Source organism: Sus scrofa, chromosome 15, assembly GCF_054392235.1.
Source record: "Sus scrofa isolate SSC_HxYL_T2T_F1_AM1 chromosome 15, Sscrofa_HxYL_maternal_Yorkshire_Landrace_v2.0, whole genome shotgun sequence".
NCBI lineage: Eukaryota > Metazoa > Chordata > Mammalia > Artiodactyla > Suidae > Sus > Sus scrofa.
In genome coordinates, this window is record NC_139397.1 from 58,511,145 (window position 1) to 58,530,688 (window position 19,544).

Genomic DNA, 19,544 nt, shown 5'->3' on the forward strand with positions numbered 1-19,544 from the left:
TAACAAGGGCTAAAATTCTATGTGATGAAGATTTCTAGCTTTTAAACCAGTCAGTACTGACTTTTTCCTCATGTATTATGCCATTCATTACAGTGGTTTTTGGTTTGAGGCTTTTTTTTTTTTTTTCATTATAGCTAGCGACCATTATGTGAACAAGGACTGGGAAAAGGTATTTGTTGTGCTGAATTATTCATACTAGCAAATTCCATTGTAACAAGGTCAACAAAACACTAACCTTGCCTTAGATCTATTTTTGTTAAAATACAGTTACTCTAAGTTCAGGGTAACAGAATTTGACCTGTTTCTATAATTTATAGATAACAACCTTATATAGACATTATTATGTTATATTTAAAACATCCATATGATTCACACATTAAATAGAGATTCTTAGAAATTTCAGTCCTGTATTACATCGTACATTTATTTGCAACATAAATGCCTGGGTTGGGTTTTCCTAAGGAGTTTGCAGTCTGCAGTCTTGGCTGCTGTCTGTCGCCCAGGCTATGACTGGGGGTAAATGTTGAGTTTAATGATGGGCCTAGAAGTTTAATTAAAATTCATCATTTTTGAAAGATTAGTAACCGTTACTTCTCTTGGATAAAGGAATGGCGATCGATAAAAATGGACTAATCTACTTTGTTGATGGAACCATGATCAGAAAAGTTGATCAGAATGGAATCATATCAACTCTCCTGGGCTCTAATGATCTGACTTCAGCCAGACCTTTAACTTGTGACACCAGCATGCACATCAGCCAGGTAGTGTAAACATTATGCCAATTGTCTGTATCTCTGCCAAGTGACGTGATTTACTGTGTCCGGAGACTGTGCTGACACCACATTAAACCACACACTTCACAGGTGGCAGTCATCATGATAAAGCTGTTCCATGTACATGTGTCTTAGAAGCTCATAAAAGGTTATTTTCCTCTCCAGTTCTGCATTTGAAGAATTCCTTAAGATACAGGACAGTTATCCCTAAGAAATGCTAATCATTTGTAATAAAAAATACCAGGAAAGAAGCAGCATGCAGCTATTCCAAGAAGAACAAAACAGCTTAAATCTCTACTCTTTCGATTGCGTGAGGGCCTTAAGGAGTAGGGAGAACCCACTATGTTTAGTCATCAGGAACTCAGAAACTTTACTGTTAGTCTGATTGAAAACACAATAGAACAGTGATGTATTCATAACCTGGAGAGCCCCGGCATCTGGTGATTGTTATTTCTAAAAGGAACGAGCGTGTTCATTTCTCACATATCTATCATTATCTATTAACTCACTACTTAGAGGTTCATTTGCTACTTGGCTATAACGTGCAAATCCTTCAGCGAGCTGCTTTTTTCAATAAAACCTTATTTCCTACATTGGTCTCCATTCAAAACTGTTAAGTTTATTTCACCATAACTATTTAAAAAACGATTTTCCAACAGTTTATCAAATTAACGGTAATTTCCCCGCCTGGTCTAATTTACTCTTCTGGCAAATTAACTGAAGCACTGTAACCGGCTAACCAGACCATTTCTTTTTTATTAAGGTACGTCTGGAATGGCCCACTGACCTCGCCATTAACCCTATGGATAACTCCATTTATGTCCTGGATAATAATGTAGTTTTACAGATCACTGAAAATCGTCAAGTGCGCATTGCTGCTGGGCGGCCCATGCATTGTCAGGTGCCAGGAGTGGAGTATTCCGTGGGGAAGCACGCAGTGCAGACGACCCTGGAGTCGGCCACTGCCATCGCTGTGTCCTACAGTGGGGTTCTGTACATCACCGAAACCGACGAAAAGAAGATCAACCGAATAAGGCAGGTCACGACAGATGGGGAGATCTCCTTGGTTGCTGGGATCCCTTCAGAGTGTGACTGCAAAAATGATGCCAACTGTGACTGCTATCAGAGTGGGGATGGTTATGCCAAAGACGCCAAGCTGAGCGCTCCGTCCTCCCTCGCCGCCTCTCCGGATGGGACCCTGTACATCGCAGACCTGGGAAATATTCGGATCCGGGCTGTGTCAAAGAACAAGCCTTTACTTAACTCGATGAATTTTTATGAAGTCGCCTCTCCCACGGACCAAGAGCTCTATATCTTTGACATCAATGGCACTCACCAGTATACTGTAAGTTTAGTCACCGGTGATTACCTGTACAATTTTAGCTATAGCAATGACAATGATATTACTGCTGTGACCGACAGTAATGGCAATACCCTGAGGATTAGACGAGACCCGAATCGGATGCCCGTTCGAGTGGTGTCTCCAGATAACCAAGTGATATGGCTGACGATAGGAACAAATGGATGTTTGAAGAGCATGACCGCTCAAGGACTAGAGTTGGTTTTGTTTACTTACCATGGCAACAGCGGCCTTTTAGCCACTAAAAGTGATGAAACTGGATGGACAACTTTTTTTGAGTAAGTATATCAAAAATACCATGATAGAATACTGCAATCTAAAATAATAATGGTATCATCTTAATGTAATCTAAAATAATAAGGGCAAGTGGGGTCTAGGTTTGGGGGGTGGTGCCTGGAGCATCTATAACTTGGGGATCCCTTTTTCTGAAGAAGGAGACAAAATGAGACTCAGGCCTGGGCAAGTGGGGCCCCCTGAAGGTTGAATTTTATTTCTATCCTAGTAAATCTACCCCTGCTTAAGGATTAACATTTTGCTTCGAACAGACCTAATTATTTTAGCAGCAAACTTTTTGGGACATATACTGCAGCCATGGTTTTAGGCATAAGGTTTTTGGGTTTCTATTTGCCCATGTGCTAACACTGACCATGTTGGGAGCTATCACTAAAGGGAAACTTTGAAAACATTTACAATGAACTCGATTCCATCAGTATCACAAATGTTATTCTTATCAAACAGAAGGACTCAACTTTTCATAATCAGTCATTGGAGAATCCGAACACCACTTCAAAGAACCTTTGCACTAAATGCAGATCAGCAATAGCTGGTCACTGAAAGCCTTTGAAAAAGTGGAAGGTGGAGTATTCTACTAAATTGTGGAGGAGTGGCCCAGGCACTGTGCTCTTTGAACAGTCACATTTTGTGACTATGTAAAATCATTTTCCATTACTTGTTCACGTCACTAACATCGCACAAACCATAAGGGGAAATTAGATATACAGAGATGGCAGGTTGACAAATGCAAAATAGTCTTGGAAATGAATAATGAGTTCTTCAGTGTGACTTTTACAAGGAAATGCTGAAGCAAAAGTACTTTGTGTAGGAGCACACCTCTAAAATTATAATAAACGTAAGCAGAAAGAAACGACCCAATATACAAATATTTTCCGTACAATTTTCTGGAATGGCTCTCACACATTAGGCTTAGTTCTCCTGTAGCTTAGATTGCTTTTCCTTTTTGACAGATTCTCTTTTAATAAAATGAATGTCACCCAGCAGCATGATTTTGTCAGAGGAACAAACCTTTTCAACTGAATTACATTAAAATTCTGTTCTTAACATTTCTTCTGCTCATTTTAGGATCGCAATAGGAAAGGAATAAATTGGAAGTTAATGGAAAGCACTTCCTTTGCACCATTTTCAAAGTGATAGCAGGCTGTTTTGCCAAAGAGGCCAAAAAAAAAAAAGACAGTGAAAGTGCTCCTGTCGCATGAGACTGGGCAGGAGAGCTGCTCTGATTATAGGATCTTCAGGAAATCATGGTGGCAGTGGTAGGGTTTCTGTTTAGTTAAAAGCAGGGGGAAAAAATAGAGAAGTAAGTTTTGAGTGCAGTCTAGGACTCAAGCTCTGCTCTGCGGGCTATTTTTGAATGTGTTCTTATTTGTTCCTGGAAATGGACAATGCACAGAAGTTCATCATGTGGGTTATAACCAACAAAGAACTTCTGCAACAGATACAGGGGTTCACTAATGACCTACAATGAAATTTGATCAACTTTTGGAAAGTTCGAGAAAGGGTTAGACACCCTTGGTGGAGTCGCTGTAGGTTAGTGTTAACAAATTGGGGCTTTTTACTTTTTTTTTTTTAACTTATGGTACACAGAGAAGACACATTTCTCTAGTGATAAAGACCCTCCAAGAATTTCAGATGTTGTGAAGAATCAGCATGGCTGCCACATAGAGGTTAAGTTGGCAAACCCATCTTGTGACTGTATTGGGCAAGCATTGCTTTCAAGAATGGAAGTCATTAATTAATGGAAATAAATCACAATCGTAATTCCCTTAATACAGATCCATTATACATTATATTTAAAGTATATCTATTAAGTCTTATACTAGATATGTTGCAGCAAAGGCAACTATTCTAAAAAGCATTATTGAAATATTTCATCAACTATAAACCTCATAATTATAGATATACATATACACACACTGTATGTGTGAGTTTGCTATAATTTAAGCATATAGTGAATGGTTTACAATACTTGAAAAATACTCTAATAATACTTGAAAAGTTTTCTAATAATAAATACTCTAATAATAAGCTCTAGTAAAAGTCAGTGAAATAATACTTTTAAAAAGCGTTGTTTTGGAGTTCCCACTGTGGCCAAATGGGATCAGCGGCATCTCCGGAGCCCTGTGATGCAGATTCCAATCCCAGCCCAGCACAAGTGGGTTAAGAATCTAGCATTGCTGGAGTTCCCATATGGCTCAGCAGTAATGAACCTGACTAGTATCCATGAGGACTCGGGTTCAATCCCTGGCCTCACTCAGTGGTTAAGGATCCAGCGTTGCTGTGGCCGTGGTATACATAGGCAGGCCGCTGTAGCTCCAATACGACCCCTAGCCTGGGAACTTCCATATGCCATACATGCAGCCCTAAAAAGACAAAAACAAACAAAAAAGAATCTAGCATTGCTACAGCTATGTCGTAGGTCACAACTGTGGCTCGGATCTGATCCCTGGCCTGAGAACTCCACATGCTGTGGGGAAACCAAAAAAGGAGAAAAAAAACAAAACAATGTTTAGTTAATTTTCCTCTAGATGTCTGCAGCAAAGACATGACTAAAAAATTTCTAAAAAAATATTTGTTCATTTTGCAAAACAGTGTATTACCATAGGAGACAGAAAAAATAGAGCACTGAACCTAAGTAATTCAGAATCACCATATCAGAATGACAAAGGATCATTTTTTTTCTTTCTATACATTCTTATGATTCAGCTGTGAATGAGCAAGGGCCCACCCTTCAAAACACACTGAAAACTGAGTGCATAAAAGAACGGAGAGGGGTGTCATTATCACACAGCCCCTCTAAAAGCACTGTCTGTATTCAGACAGAGTGGCCCCCCCTTTCTTTTTTATTAAAGTGTAGTTGATTTACAATGTTGTGCTAATTTCTGCTATAAAGCAAAGTGACCCAGTTAAACATATACAGACATTCCCTTTCTTGTATTATCTTCCATCATGGTCTATCCCAAGAGAGGGGATATGGTTCTCTGTGCTATACAGTAAGACCTCATTGCTTATCTATTCTTTTTTTTTTTTTTTTTTGTCTTTTTTGTTGTTGTTGTTGTTGTTGCTATTTCTTTGGCCGCTCCCGCGGCATATGGAGGTTCCCAGGCTGGGGGTCCAATCGGAGCTGTAGCCACCGGCCTATGTCAGAGCCACAGCAACGCGGGATTCGAGCCGCGTCTGCAACCTACACCACAGCTCATGGCAACGCCGGATCTTTAACCCACTGAGCAAGGGCAGGGACCGAACCCGCAACCTCATGGTTCCTAGTCGGATTCATTAACCACTGCGCCACGACGGGAACTCCTGCTTATCTATTCTAAATGAAATAGTTTGCCTCTACCAGCCCCAAACTCCCCATCCATCCCACTCCCTCCCCCTCCCCCTTGGCAACCACAGTGACCCCTTTTTCTCTGTGTAAGTCTGAGATTGTTGGTGGATAAACTCAACCCCAGCTCTACTCATCAGAGCTTTGACAGCAAGAGTTTCTGGTTTATTTATGCTGTGTGGGACACATGACTGGGGGTGAAGGTTCTAATAGAGGCAGAATCCCTTCCCAGCTTCCTTGGTAACATTAGTGAGCTGGCAAACTCCCAGAATCCTAGTACCTGCCTGTAATACTTCCCTTCATACCTTATAGTACTATGTGCCTAATTTAACCTTTATTAGGGTACTTGGCACTTTCATAAAGAAGGGATGTGAGAGGTTTGACAATGGTCAGACTTTTACTAAAACTATAAGGAGATTATGGGCAGGGGAAAAAACATACTTCACAATGGAAAAACAGCTGTTTTCTGTGACTTTCACAACACTGGTTCTTAGATCTGATACATGCTGTAGAATCATCTTTATGCACAAATACCTTGCAAAGAGAGATCAAACTTTTCAGCTCAAATTCCCATTTGTATGTGCCCTGCTTTATAGCTAGCCTAGTGTCTAAAAAGCCTTGAGATGAATGCTTCATAGGCTGGAAACAGATGGAAGAAGATCTGGGATCAATTAATTGCCTACCAATAAAAGTGCGATACAGGAGAAATTTTAAAAGAGAATTAGTTCAAATTGCTTTCCTTACATGTTTTAATTTTACTACTTTTTTTCCCAGTACAAACTTTTGTTTACTATTAGCATGTCGTAGTACTGCTGTGGGTACAGAATGAAAGATGAAAGTATTTTATAAAATGCAGACTATTTCATTATCTTTGTGGAGTGTTGCAGTGCATATTGAATGCCCCCAATAGCTATTTGTTGAACAAAGGAGTAGAAGAATAAACCAAAGATGTGGACAGGTAAAGATTTATTTACAGAAACAAGTCTAATAGAAAAAAAAAAATGTTGCACCTTGCCAAGGCACCATTTCAAAGGTATCATATAAACGCTGAAAATATTAGCACTTCTCATTTTTGTTGTTGATTTTTAAGAATATACTTACCTAATATTACCTGTTTACTTTTTTTTGCTTTATAAAATAAGGACTTCGGAGTTCCCGACATGACGCAGTGGTTAACGAATCTGACTAGGAACCATGAGGTTGTGGGTTCGGTCCCTGCCCTTGCTCAGTGGGTTAACGATGCGGCGTTGCCGTGAGCTGTGGTGTAGGTTGCAGACGCAGCTCGGATCGTGCATTGCTGTGGCTCTGGCGTAGGCCGGCGGCTACAGCTCCAATTCGACCCTTAGCCTGGGAACCTCCATATGCCACGGGAGCAGCCCAAGAAATAGCAAAAAGACAAAAATAAATAAATAAATATAAAATAAGGACTTCTTTAGTTGACCTATTATTAAATAATTAAAAACTTAAGACGATGTTGATAGCACTTTCTTCTGAAATGCTGGAAGTTAGGACTAAAGACATTTCCCATGCAAATACAGTTAAAGCATATTGTTGCTTCCAGTATCAGAAAGAATGACTCTAGGAAAAGAAAACCCAATTCCCAACTTGAGAGTCTCATCAGTCCCGAATAAAATAGACATTATTATATTTACAACACCTATACGATTCACACACTGAATAGAGATTCTTAGAAATTTCAGGGTGAAACAGACAAGGTGACTCTTCAGGGCACACGAGTAGTTTCCAAAGCACAAGAACCATCATTTCAAAACCTGGAGATACCATCTTCTTCTGAGCAGCAGCTTCTCTCCCTGTCACTGGTTATTTTGTGTCCCTACTGTGATTCGTTAGAGAAGTGGCCAGTATTCTTAAACATGCTACGGATGGTGTGAGAGTCTCCCTGGCAGGTGTCAGATGGTTTATAACTCAGCTCTGAAATCCCTGCTTTAGACAAATATGTTTCCTGAACAGAATAGTTATTTGTTGCTGATTGAACAAGCCATCAGGAAGCCTTAGAACTCTTCTTGCATGGAATGCTAGGCAGTAGGAAGGACGTCCAGCTAGCTCAGGGATCCCTCTGCTCTGATGCCTGCTTACTCCCTTCATTTAGTATTAGGGATTGTTTCATGCTGCTCTCCATATCATTTAAAGGTCCTGCTGTATAGCACTGGGAACTATATCTAGTCACTTATGATGGAGCATGATAATGTGAGAAAAAAGAATGTATATATATATATATGTATGCATGACTGGGTCACCTTGCTGTACAGTAGAAAATTGACAGAACACTGTAAACCAACTACAATGGAAAAAATAAAAATCACTATAAAAAATCATAATAATAATGGGGACTTCCTGTTGTGGCTCAGCGGTAATGAACCCAACTAGTATCCACGAGGTGTGGGTTCAATCCCTGGCCCCGCTCAGTGGGTTAAGGATCCAGCGTTGCTGTGAGTTGTGGTGTAGGTTGCAGATGGAGGCTTGGATCCTGCATTGCTGTGGCTCTGGCGTAGGCCGGCAGCTGCAGCTCCAATTCAGTCCCTAGCCTGGGAACTTCCATATGCCACAGGTGCAGCTCTTAAAGACAAAAAAAAAAAAAAAAAAAAAAAAAAAAAAAAAAACTATCACACACTATCATCCCTTAGCCAGACTAATTCCAAAGAGACAAACAGATCTTACCTGCTAAAAATGTATTATTTAAAAAGTTGATAGCCAAAGTGAAACCTCAGTTCTTACACTTGAATGCACCCAAAAGCAAACCCAGCGTATTGAAGTGGGCAGCAGAATAAATTATTTAACAGCTAATGGCATTTCACAGTTCTCTGCTTGCTTACCCCATAAAATACAAACCATGTGGGCATATCTAGCGGCTCTTCTGTCTAGTTAAAGAAGACAACATGGGGAAAAAAAAATCATTGAGTTCTGGCTCATACATACAAGCACACCAGGTCAACAGCCGTTTTCTGGGCCTTTGAATTATTTGGAGCTTTATATGTGTGGAGCCAACTACAGTCTTTTCATGAGCTCTAGTGAGTTTCAGCTTTTACACATTGATGTAGGTGTGTATGGGTCTCCAGCTTCTCATTTGGGTGCTTTATTGTCCCTCATTCAGGCTTAGCAATTTCAGAATGAGCTTCTGAACCATTTCTTTATAATGAACGTAACTCTGCGCCCCTGGCTGACCCCCAGCTGCCACTGACATCAGTTCTGATGGTCTGGGAGAGGGTAGAAAATGGACCTCAGAGGAGGAGAGAGTGACACAGCATCACTTGTGCCTGGGCTCCAAGTCCAAAATCGTGTGCAGAAAGCGCAGACAACCTAGGAAAACTTAGGGCTGGTTACCGCAAATCAGAAAAGATGTGTCCGTTCCCATTGATGCTGAATCCCATCCAAACAGCCGGACATCTGTGCCCAGCCATGTTCTGATGTAGATAGGGTTGTAATAGCTCCTGATGTTGGAAATTTCATTCTCCACGGAACAAAGCTGAGAGACTAGCCTTTCCCTGGGTAGGCATCCAATATCCTAAGAATTCAAACACTGAAACCACGTTTCATGGCTCTTTCTCCCCAAAAATGCGTGAAAGACAAGCAGCCCCTTTTACATGTTTCTAAAGCTGGTGCCCAGTCGCCTCCCTTCTTTTCCTTTTCCTTTTTTTTTTTTTCCTTTTGTTTTTTGTTTGTTTGTTTTTATTTTTTTTTAGCGCTGTACCGGAAGCATATGGAAGCTACCAGGCTAGGGGTCAAATCATGAGCTGCACCACAGCCACAGCAACACCAGATCTAAGCTCTGTCTGTAACCTACATCACAGTTCATGGCAACACCAGATCCTTAACCCACAGAGTGAGGCCAGGAATAGAACCCACATCCTCATGGATACTAGTCAGGTTCGTTACCACTGAGCCACAACAGGAATTCCCCATTATTTTCCTGTTTCTTTTTCTTACTTTCCCCATGGAAGAAAACACTGGCTGCATTAAGAATGATTTGTAAAAGATTTTATCAGCAGATCACTTACGTTCATGGGGAAATGCTATGGTTGATTTCCATTTTTGCTGTTTTGTTTAATTGTTTAATAACTTCACTTTAAATTTTTAACCAGCATGTGTATTCCCAGGGACATCAGTAAAAAATGTGTAGGAAGTTGGATAATTGTACCTTTTCATGCATTTCATACGTTAACCTGAACAGTATGAAGGCAATGCTTTTAATAATGCTTGATTGAATGCCATTTTCTTCTGCAATCTAGTTTCAATAAATAAGAAGCTCTGTCCAGGTTTCAAAGCAGGAAGGGAAATGGGAAAATGGTATGTTACTCAGATTATTTGAGAAAATCCCAGAAAAAAACAAAAACAGATTAGTCAGAGTTTCTTCGGCATATCTTAGGATGTATATAACATACCAGATTTTCTCAGTATGATTTGCAGTGTACCACTAGTTGCAAGGCTATATTAACTTTCAGTGTGTTCTGTTTAGCCAGTTAATGTTCTAGGCATACTCAGTTGCTCCATAATGGTTGAAGAGTAAGTAAATGCAGATTCTGAAAGGGTCAGATTCCTTCTTTAAACTAATTGCATAACTGTCTAAATTAGATGATCTGATGGCCTCATACCTGTGTGTGTCAGTAGCGTCTCTTACACAATGATTAGCAAGTGATTGACTCCCAAGACTGAGTTTCAGACACTAGCCATTTTAAAGGGTAGTTAGGTAACAGGACAAGAAATATACCCAGTTGACAACCAGTGAGAGGGAACTTCGTTATTTTATAATCACGGATCTGAAGATGGACATTTGGGTATTTGCCAGAGGCTATCTGGCATCTCTGACTTGTTCCTGTGATATCAAAATAAAAACAACCTCATCAGCCTTCACTCCTGGCTACTCTAACTCCTCAGCCTCCCGGAGAAAGGCCCTGGGCCACTTTTCTGCATCCTGCTTTCAGAATGTCTTGAGGCATCAAAGCAGAGCTAATATGGACACTGTTCTTTTCTCAACTCTGTCCCAGGGTTGGGGCAGGCAGTCTAGGAAGGAGTTAAGATGATGGGGGGGTCCCATCACCCCTAATTCCCCTTAGTGTTCCTGCCCCCATCACCAGCACCCCATCTCTTACGCATACAGACACTTCATCACACACACACACACTTGAAAACAGATTTTCTAGACCTCATTTCCTTCCAAAGTTTAGGAAGTCTGTGGTTCTTAAAGCAAGACCCCCAAAGATGTGAAGAAAGCTGAGCAAGCTGAGGTGGGGCATTCCAGGCCAGAGCAAAGTATTGACTTGGGAGGTTTTAGAAAGAACACGCAGCTCAAAATGTAAGAGTATAGAGTGTGTGTGGAAGCAGAAAGATGGGACTAGAGAGAGACCATCGTTTTGCTCAAGCAGTTACTCTGGTGATCCTGGGTGGACAGTGCTCTCATGGAGGAATTTACCAGGGAAGCAACATGGTCCATCTGGCAACTGTGTAAGGATGGATTTAATGTAAAAAAGTAGGAGGCTAAGAAAGGGGGAGGGGGGAGTTAGAAGACAGTAAATCTAGTTAAGAGGTGAAGACCTGAACCACAATTGGGCACTGAAATTACAGAGAAAGAGGTACATTAGTCCTTAGGAAATAAGATGTAACTTGGTGACGGAATGCAAGGGGGTGGAGGGAGTTCCTCTTGTGGCTCAGTGGATTAAGAACCTGACTGGTATCTATGAGGACGTGGGTTCAATCCCTGGCCTCTCTCAGCAGGTTAAGGATCCCGTGTTGCCATGAGCTGCAGTGTAGGTTGCAGATGAGGCTCAGATCCCGAGTTGCTGTGCCTGTGGTGTAAGCCGGCAGCTGTGGCTCTGATTCGACCGTAGCCTGGGAACCTCTATATGCCATGAGCGAGGACCCTCCCCCCCAAAATAATGAATGCAAGAGGGGAGGGAGAAAAAGACCCAGAGACTAAGTGGGCAGGGAAATACTGGAAAGAAGCAGGTTGGTAGAAAAAGATGAGTTCAGATTTGGAAATTAAGAATTTAAGGTTACTGTAGTACAGCCTAGCACATGGGCAGACAGCTGGTGAGAACTCAGGCCAGGCCAGGCCAATTCTAGTGGATGTGGGGGCTGTGGAAAGAAATGTGCTGTGAGTGTGAGTGAAATGACACTGGACATACCTAATTGAGAGGGGAAAGATGTGAATATATGAATTTATAGACTGGAATTTTCCATGGCTTAATAATAGAGACAATAGGGAGTTGCCATTGTGGCTCAGAGTTACGAACCCCACTAGGATCCATGAGGACTCGGGTTCGATCCCTGGCCTCGCTCAGTGGGTTAAGGATCCTGTGTTGCCATGAGCTGTGGTGTACGTCACAGATGTGGCTTAGAGCCAAAGTTGCTGTGGCTGTGGTGTAGGCTGGCAGCTGCAGCTCTGATTTGACCCCTAGCCTGGGAACTTCCATGTGCCGTGGGTGCAGCCCTAAAAAGACAAAAAGACAGTGCCTGCACTAAGTAGTAATGTGCAAATGTACTAAGTACTGAGGTACATCAGGGTCTGCTTTTCTGCTGCTGGATTCCATGCCCCTGATTTCTGACGCCTTCAAATGTGTGTTCCTCTGTGCGTTGCATCACCTTCTGTACTCGTTCCCCGTTTTTTCTCCCTCGTGCTGTTCAACAACCCATGTCTGACCATTCTTTTGCTTTTCCTTCCTCCGCACCCTTTCCACAGTGTTCATTTTCTCTCGTAACATTTGTGAATAGACAGCATTTCAGTCTAAATGTTGTTTCATCTTAGATTCCGAATCTCTCCACTCACTACGGCTATTGTTTTTCCTTCCAGTCGGTTTTTGGTTGTTGTTGTTTGCCTTTTAGGGCCACACCCGCGGCATATGGAGGTTCCCAGGCTAAGGGTCCAACTGGAGCTGTAGTCACCAACTACAGCCACAGCCGCGCCAGATCTGAGCTTTGTCTGCGACCTACACCACAGCTCACGGCAACACTGGATCCTTAACCCACGGAGCAAGGCCAGGGATCAAACCCACAACCTCATGTTTCCTAGTTGGATTCGTTTCCAGTGAGCCAGAACAGGAACTCCAATCTTTCTTTTTTTTTTATGTTTTATTGAAATATAGTTAATTTACAAGGCCGTGATACTTTCTGCTATACAACCAAGTGACCCAGTCATACATGTACACACATCCAGTCTCTCTCAGATTCTTTTCCTGCATAGATTGTCACAGAATACTGGGTAGAGTTCCCTGTGCTATACAGCAGATCCCCTTTGGCCCATTGTTCCATATGCTTCAGTGGGCATATGCCAGTCCCAAAGCCCCAATCCATCCCTCCCACCCCTCCACCTGTTCCCTTTGGTAACCATAAGTTTTTTCAAAGTCTGAGACTGTTTCTGTTCCGCAAATAAATTCATTTGTATCCTTTACTTATATAAGTGATATCACATGATGTTTGTCTTTCACAGTCTAACTGACTTCACTTAGTATGATAGTTTCTAGGACTATCCATGTTGCTGCAAATGGCATTATTTCATTCTTTTTATTTCTGAATAGTATTCCATTGTATATATGTATCACAGCTTTATCCCGTCCTCTATGGATGGACATTTAGGTTGTTTCCATGTCTTAGCTATTGTAACTAGTGCTGCAGTGAACTTTGTTCATCTTGGTTTTCCAAATCATTGGCATCTCATTAGTCCCCTGATGCCTCTTTCTCTCCTCTGTTCTTTTTCCCAAGAGGCAGCATAGCTGACTGGAAAAGGCACTGGATTTGGAAACTAAAAATCTGGGTTCTATTTTGATTTTGTCATTTACTCCTGAATCTGTACGGCTCTAAGCAAGTCAGGGTACCTCTCTAAAATCATGTGCCCTCCCCTGGACAATGAAAGCCTACTTAGTAATTAAAATTCCCTACCTGCTCTAAAAAAATCTGTGATCCTGCCGTTTCTCTCCAGCTTTTCCTAGGTCCCCTCAAGGTTTATTCCAAAAGGAACAATGTTTAACAAGTTACAATTTCGTTTTTGCTAAAATAGGAGTATGGCATCTTTGACAAACCTAGTATCTGTTACACTGGTGGTAGTCATAGCAATTTGTAATAATAAATAGAATTTCTCTTTCCAAATGAGCTTCCTACTTTATTTATTTATTTATTTTGTTTTTAGGCCCCGCATTTTCGGCATATGGAGGCTCCCAGGCTAGGGGTTGAATCAGAGCTACAGCCGCTGGCCTGCACTGCTGGATCCAAGCCGCATCTGTAGCCTACACCACAACTGACGGCAATGCTGGATCCTTAACCCACTGAGCATGGCCAGGAAATCGAACCCACATCCTCATGGATCCTAGTTGGGTTTGTTAACTGCTGAGCAACAAGGGAACTCCACTTCCTACTTTATGTTTAGCCTTTCCACCTTACTCTAGGTCTTTCCAATCCTCCTTGTCCACCTTCAGTGCCCAGCCATTTCCTGGGTGGGGGTCTGTGTATGGCCAGAAAACAGAGAGGAAGGCTCAGGGCAAGGGCGGGTTTGTCCTCTGAGCCCCACCATCCACGTCAGGGCCTCAGGGAGTCAATCCAGGAGGATAAGGGTGTACATAGTTCTGATAGATTCTTTGGGATAAAAATTTCCCTTGACACCCCTGTCCAGCAAGCCTGCATCTCAAGACCTGCACAGGATGATGCCATCTGAACAAATATGATGTGCCCCACTCTCATCAGCCTTCCTTAGACAATATACACCTTTTAAATGTTTTAAATTTATTTGTCTTTTTATAGCCACACCTGCAGCATATGGAAGTTTCCAGGCCAGGGGTCAAATCAGAGCTGCAGCTGCCGGCTGCACCACAGCCACAGCAATGCTGGATCCTTTAACCCAGGGAGCAAGGCCAGGGATTGAACCCACATGCTCGCAGACACTATGTCAGGTTCTTAACCCACTGAGCCATAATAGGAATTCCGAAGCAACATTTTTTAATGGTTAAAATGTGATCCTCTTTTAGTGAAGTCTCATTCACAATCTTTCTGACCACAAAGGGAACTAATTCTGGAATGGCCTGCCTTTGTCTCAAGGCCTTTGAGTTTCAGAACTGGTCATTATCTCCTTGCCAGCTCTCCCTGATGTGGTAAGGACCATGGAAGGAAAGAGGCATCGGGCCACTTTTCTTGAATCCGATCTTTGAAAAATATGTGATATCTGTGACCGTCTATCACTATAGGCTCAATGTTCAAAGAAAGGGGAGGACAAGAGGTAAGAAAGGAAAGACCTGCCTTTGTCTGTGGTCTTCTGAACCCGTGTGTTCTCTGGGTGTGTGAAAACAGTAAATAGTGGTGTGACTGCAGACAACTGCCCTTTCTGGGTTTAAGCGAGCAAAGCAATGGTTTGAATTTGCCCTCTAGGCAAGATTTCCGAAGGAAAAGCCACAGCAGCAGAGAAATTTAGCCAAATGTTAGTCGCCTCTCCCCCTCCCTCCATGCAATACTCACTCTTTCTCATCAAGATCCTCTCAGCACTTGCAACAACAAAAAAAATCATGTGAAATAATACCTTCTCTTGTCTTTCTTATTTCACCTTCCCCATTATTTTGGGTAACCTGTAGGTAGCAGACGACTAAGTATCTGAGGAACCCATGATTTAGGAGTTGGCTGATTGCTCTATTTACCTTGGTGATGGAAGCATTTTGCATTTTCTATTCAGAACCCTTTTTTCCCTTTTTTTTTTTTTTTTTTTTTTTTTTTTGAGGATTGCTAACTGACAACATTGCTACTGAAGTTAAAGAAATGATGATTTGCCTGTGAGATTGCTGTTAAGATACATACACCTCAGATTCAGCCCTAGAATACTTAAATGTAAATTCTCTTGATAGGGTGTTGCAAAGCACATTATTGCTATTAGGATTCCAAATCAGTCCACCATGAGAAGTTGAAATCAGGGTTCTGTTCTGGCTTTGCTGTTTGTGCACGTTCTTCACCAGGAATGCGGCTCCAGGAATGATTTAGGCCTATGTTTTTGTTAGGATGGGGTTGATAATTCTGTTCTACTTTCCCACAATGACAGATAAGAGGTTATTATAGATTAGCATTATGAAAAAAGCATTGCTGTACAGATGGTGGGATTGGGGAAGTTGTTTGGGGATTTGCTGGCTGTTAAATGATGGAAGGAAATTGGAACTCTAATAAGAGATGGGAGAAAAGATTCTCCCTCTGTGTCCGGGGGTCATTGAGGCTAGGACAGGTCAATTAAGTCTCTCCTGAGACTCCTTACTGGGACTCAAGTCTGAAAGCAAAGAGATGTGCCCCCTCTAAGTGGCGTATTGTGGGGTGGCCCTAGAAGACTCAGAAGAGCCAGCCCTGACTATTCCCCATGCAGAAATCTCCAGAATGGACCCAAACCAACATCTTCTGCCATCTTGCCTTCTCAGAACAGGCTGAGTTTGTACTGGAGAAGCCAGCTTAAGAGAAAACCTGCATTTCCCTGGTTCTCGTCCATTCTTCCCTAGGTGATGAGAATAAAGGTTTGGGAGAGCAGCATTGCCAACATGAGATGAGGAAATATATACGTTGGTCTCATCTCTGAGACCACAAGCCGACCATCAGCGCAAGGGGACAGGCCAGCCCACTCCTCAGAAGAGCCCCACCTTTCGGGGCGAGGGCTGCCTCTCTTCTCCACTTTGCTTACTTCTCTGCTCCGATGGACAGAGATTTTTCTCAAAAGCAGATGGTAATTTTTTTTTTTTTTTTTTTTTTTTTTTTTTTTTTTTTTTTAGTGCTGCACTCACAGCACATGGAAGTTTCCAGGCTAGAGGTTGAATCAGAGCTGTAGCTACCGGCCTACACCACAGCCACAGCAACTCAGGATCCTTAACCCACTGAGCAAGGCCAGGGTTCGAACCCTAATCCTCATGGATACTAGTCGGGTTTGTTACTGCTGAGGCACAAGGGGAACTCCAACAGATGGTAATTTTAGAAATGTAACATTTGATTAAAGAAGCCATGTGACGGGGAAGCGTCCGAGCAGCCGAGGATCCCGTGGTGTTTTGAAGAAAGTTTCCCAGCACTGCAAGTTGTTCCCGCCTGAATACATTTGCAGGATCAATAGTCCATTGACCTTCCTTGTGACAGGCTGTGCCTGTGTTTCTTGCGGTTGAGAAGCCGCTAAAGATATTCGAGCAGAGAAGGGTTAAACTTGGGGTGTTTCAGGAGAATGACTTGGTATCAAGGAGTCTTGGGGAGTCTTGGCAGCGAGGCCAACTTTTTGCAGCCAGGGCGACTGTGGAAATGGGAGGCGAGAGGTCCACAAGAGACATTTTGAAGAAAAGGTGAAGAGCTGGGACCTTCCCGTCCATAAGGCGGAGAAAGACAGAGAACCCTTCCACCAGGATCAGCATTTTCCACTGAGAAGGTCTGAAGCTCTGGCTCTCCCGGGCATGGGTCGATAATCCTGCCGTTTAGGAAACTTTAAAAGAGATTTAAAAATATACCACAAAGGCTAAAACAGCAAGTCTAGGCAAAAATGCAATCAAAATTAAAGACGAACAAATAGATAAACATCAGCGAAGGGCATCCCATCAGCAAACGAGCAGAAGGTCATGATGAGCCTGAGGGAGTTTGTCTTTTCCAGGGAGAGTCCTTTGTGAAGAGGGGTCAATCGGGAGCAGAAAGAATGTGCTGTGAGATGGATTTGAAGCTGGGAGGCTAAAACCAGATGGGGGCGGGGGGGGGGGGGGGGGGGGGGCGGAGGAGGAGGCATCAAGTTGATGTTCTGCTCAAATTCCCTGGAGCCTATTGCATTGTAAATTCAAAAAGCTCATCAAAGAAAAGCTCATCTCAAATACACTAGCTGGGCCAGGCCTAATTCAGCACAAAGGCCGAGCCAGCAGCCTTTCGTGGAGGCACCAAGCTGCACCGAAGCAGAGAGTATGTCCAGAGGCATGGATTCGATGGGGAGGCTCCTTTTAGTACCTGGGATCAAAGCTTTTCAGAAGACAGTCAGACCTTGACTGGTCTATGTTGTTTTGCTGCTTTTGCCAAAGGAGGGATCGCCTGCCATTTCTGAAAGTGCCTGCAAGGCATCCTTGCCCACTCCCTTATCCAGGATCCCCTGGCAGTTCTGATATCTAGTATTTTAGTTATCCATCTTGTTTTATTTCTGTTGTCATAGGAGCTAATCTGTGAAAAAGTTTTCACACATCCACAAGGAAACAGAAAAAATAAATGATGATGGGGGGAATGTTTTCATAAAGATTTTACTTACTCCCAGTAGATCTAGAACTGGCTTGCACCCTTAAGTCAGGTCCTTTCTACCTGCTGCGTGGTTTAATGGCCTTCCTTTATGAAATGATGCTGGTAACAGGTGAGGAGTTTTTATTTAAAAACTCTCTCAGGAGTTCCCGTCGTGGCGCAGCAGAAACAAATCCGACCAGGAACCATGAGGTTTCAGGTTTGATCCCTGGCCTCCCTCAGTGGGTTAAGGATCCAGTGTTGCCGTGAGCTGTGGTGTAGGTCAAAGAAGCGGCTCGGATCTGATGTTGCTGTGGTTGTGGTGTAGGCCGGCATCTGTAGCTCCGATTTGACCCCTAGCCTGGGAACTTCCATATGACATGGGTACGGCCCTAAAAAAAAGGAAAAACTCTCTCAGTCCCTAATTTTATTCTTTGTCTTGGTTTGTAAAACACCCAAGTCTGGCAAGCACTCCTTGCCTGGCCCATCACCCCCCCACACCCCCCACACGGGGCTCCTTTAGTGCTACCATCACATCACATGAACCTGATTCAAGCTTCACTTTCCTTTAAAACCCTCATCACAGTCTCCAGTGACACCTGCTCAGGGCCTCCCTCCGCCGCATCGTGGACTCTTCGTGGACCTTCCAATTTAGCGGGCTCTCCTGCTCCCTGACCCCACGGCCCATCCGTCCTCACTCCTCCATACCCTCTCCCCTGCTGTTGTCCTGGCTGCAGTGTCACACGCCTTGCTTGTCTGCCTGTCTGCCTGTCTAAACCCACGTCTGGTTCAAGGCCCACCTTAGGTCCCCACAGTCACGTGGCCCTTGCCTTCCCTCGCCAGCATGACATCATGCCGTCACTCTGCACCCCGGGGGCTCTGGACTACCAAGGCATCACTCTTTTCAATAGGATGTGACTTTCTCCCTCAACAAGACTTTGTATGCTCTTTGTGCCCACAGCACACTCACAGGGTAACTAGCCCATGGAGCTTCATCAGAAACTGATAGGTGACTGGCAGTGTAGGCATTCCAATAGCCCTTCTTCAGGAGCAGCTTTGCTGGCCAGCCTTGTGCAAGCTTCTCATCACCTATTCATGCCTTAATTTAGATGTGGCCACTTGTCTGAAGGCACAAAATCAGGACTTCCAGGGCTTAACTGTGAGGCTGGGGCACTAAGATGCCAGCTTAACCCTCTGTCATTCTAACTGCAACTGCCTACAAAGGCTACTTGTATTTTTCTTTCCAAAAGAACCAAAGGCGAATAGGTGAGCATCTGAATGTGCAGCGCCCCGCGCTCTATGGCCCTGCGCTCAGCATCTTGTGATGGGAAATGCCTGCCCAGCAGGACAGGGAACGTGGGGTAAGCCAGTGAAAGAGCAGAGGCAAAGGTTGGAGAAATGCTTTCTGCGGGAGAAAGGTGACAGGCCTGCTTTAGATTGAATGGAGCCAGAAAACATAAACCAGTAAAGGGGTCGGAAAAGGGCAGGTGAGTGACAGCAGCGAGAATGAATCAGCAGAGTGCTGGCAGGTGGCATCATCTATATAAAGCCATCGTTCTCCACTTTAAGTCAAGCACTGTGATTTACAGAAGGGCTAAGAGACCTG

At 43.2% G+C, this 19,544-nt stretch overlaps 1 protein-coding gene across 50 annotated transcripts in view; it reads left to right on the top strand.

Annotated features, from left to right (window-relative positions):
* The window catches only part of TENM3 (teneurin transmembrane protein 3), a 2,581,468-nt gene that overhangs the window by 2,537,122 nt on the left and 24,802 nt on the right, over positions 1–19,544 (top strand). For all 50 annotated transcript variants that reach the window (XM_085000902.1, XM_021076354.2, XM_085000908.1 and 47 more), the window contains 2 exons: positions 607–761; positions 1,537–2,411. In XM_085000902.1, coding sequence (XP_084857028.1) covers positions 607–761; positions 1,537–2,411 — 1,030 coding nt within the window. The remainder of the gene's footprint in view (positions 1–606; positions 762–1,536; positions 2,412–19,544) is intronic.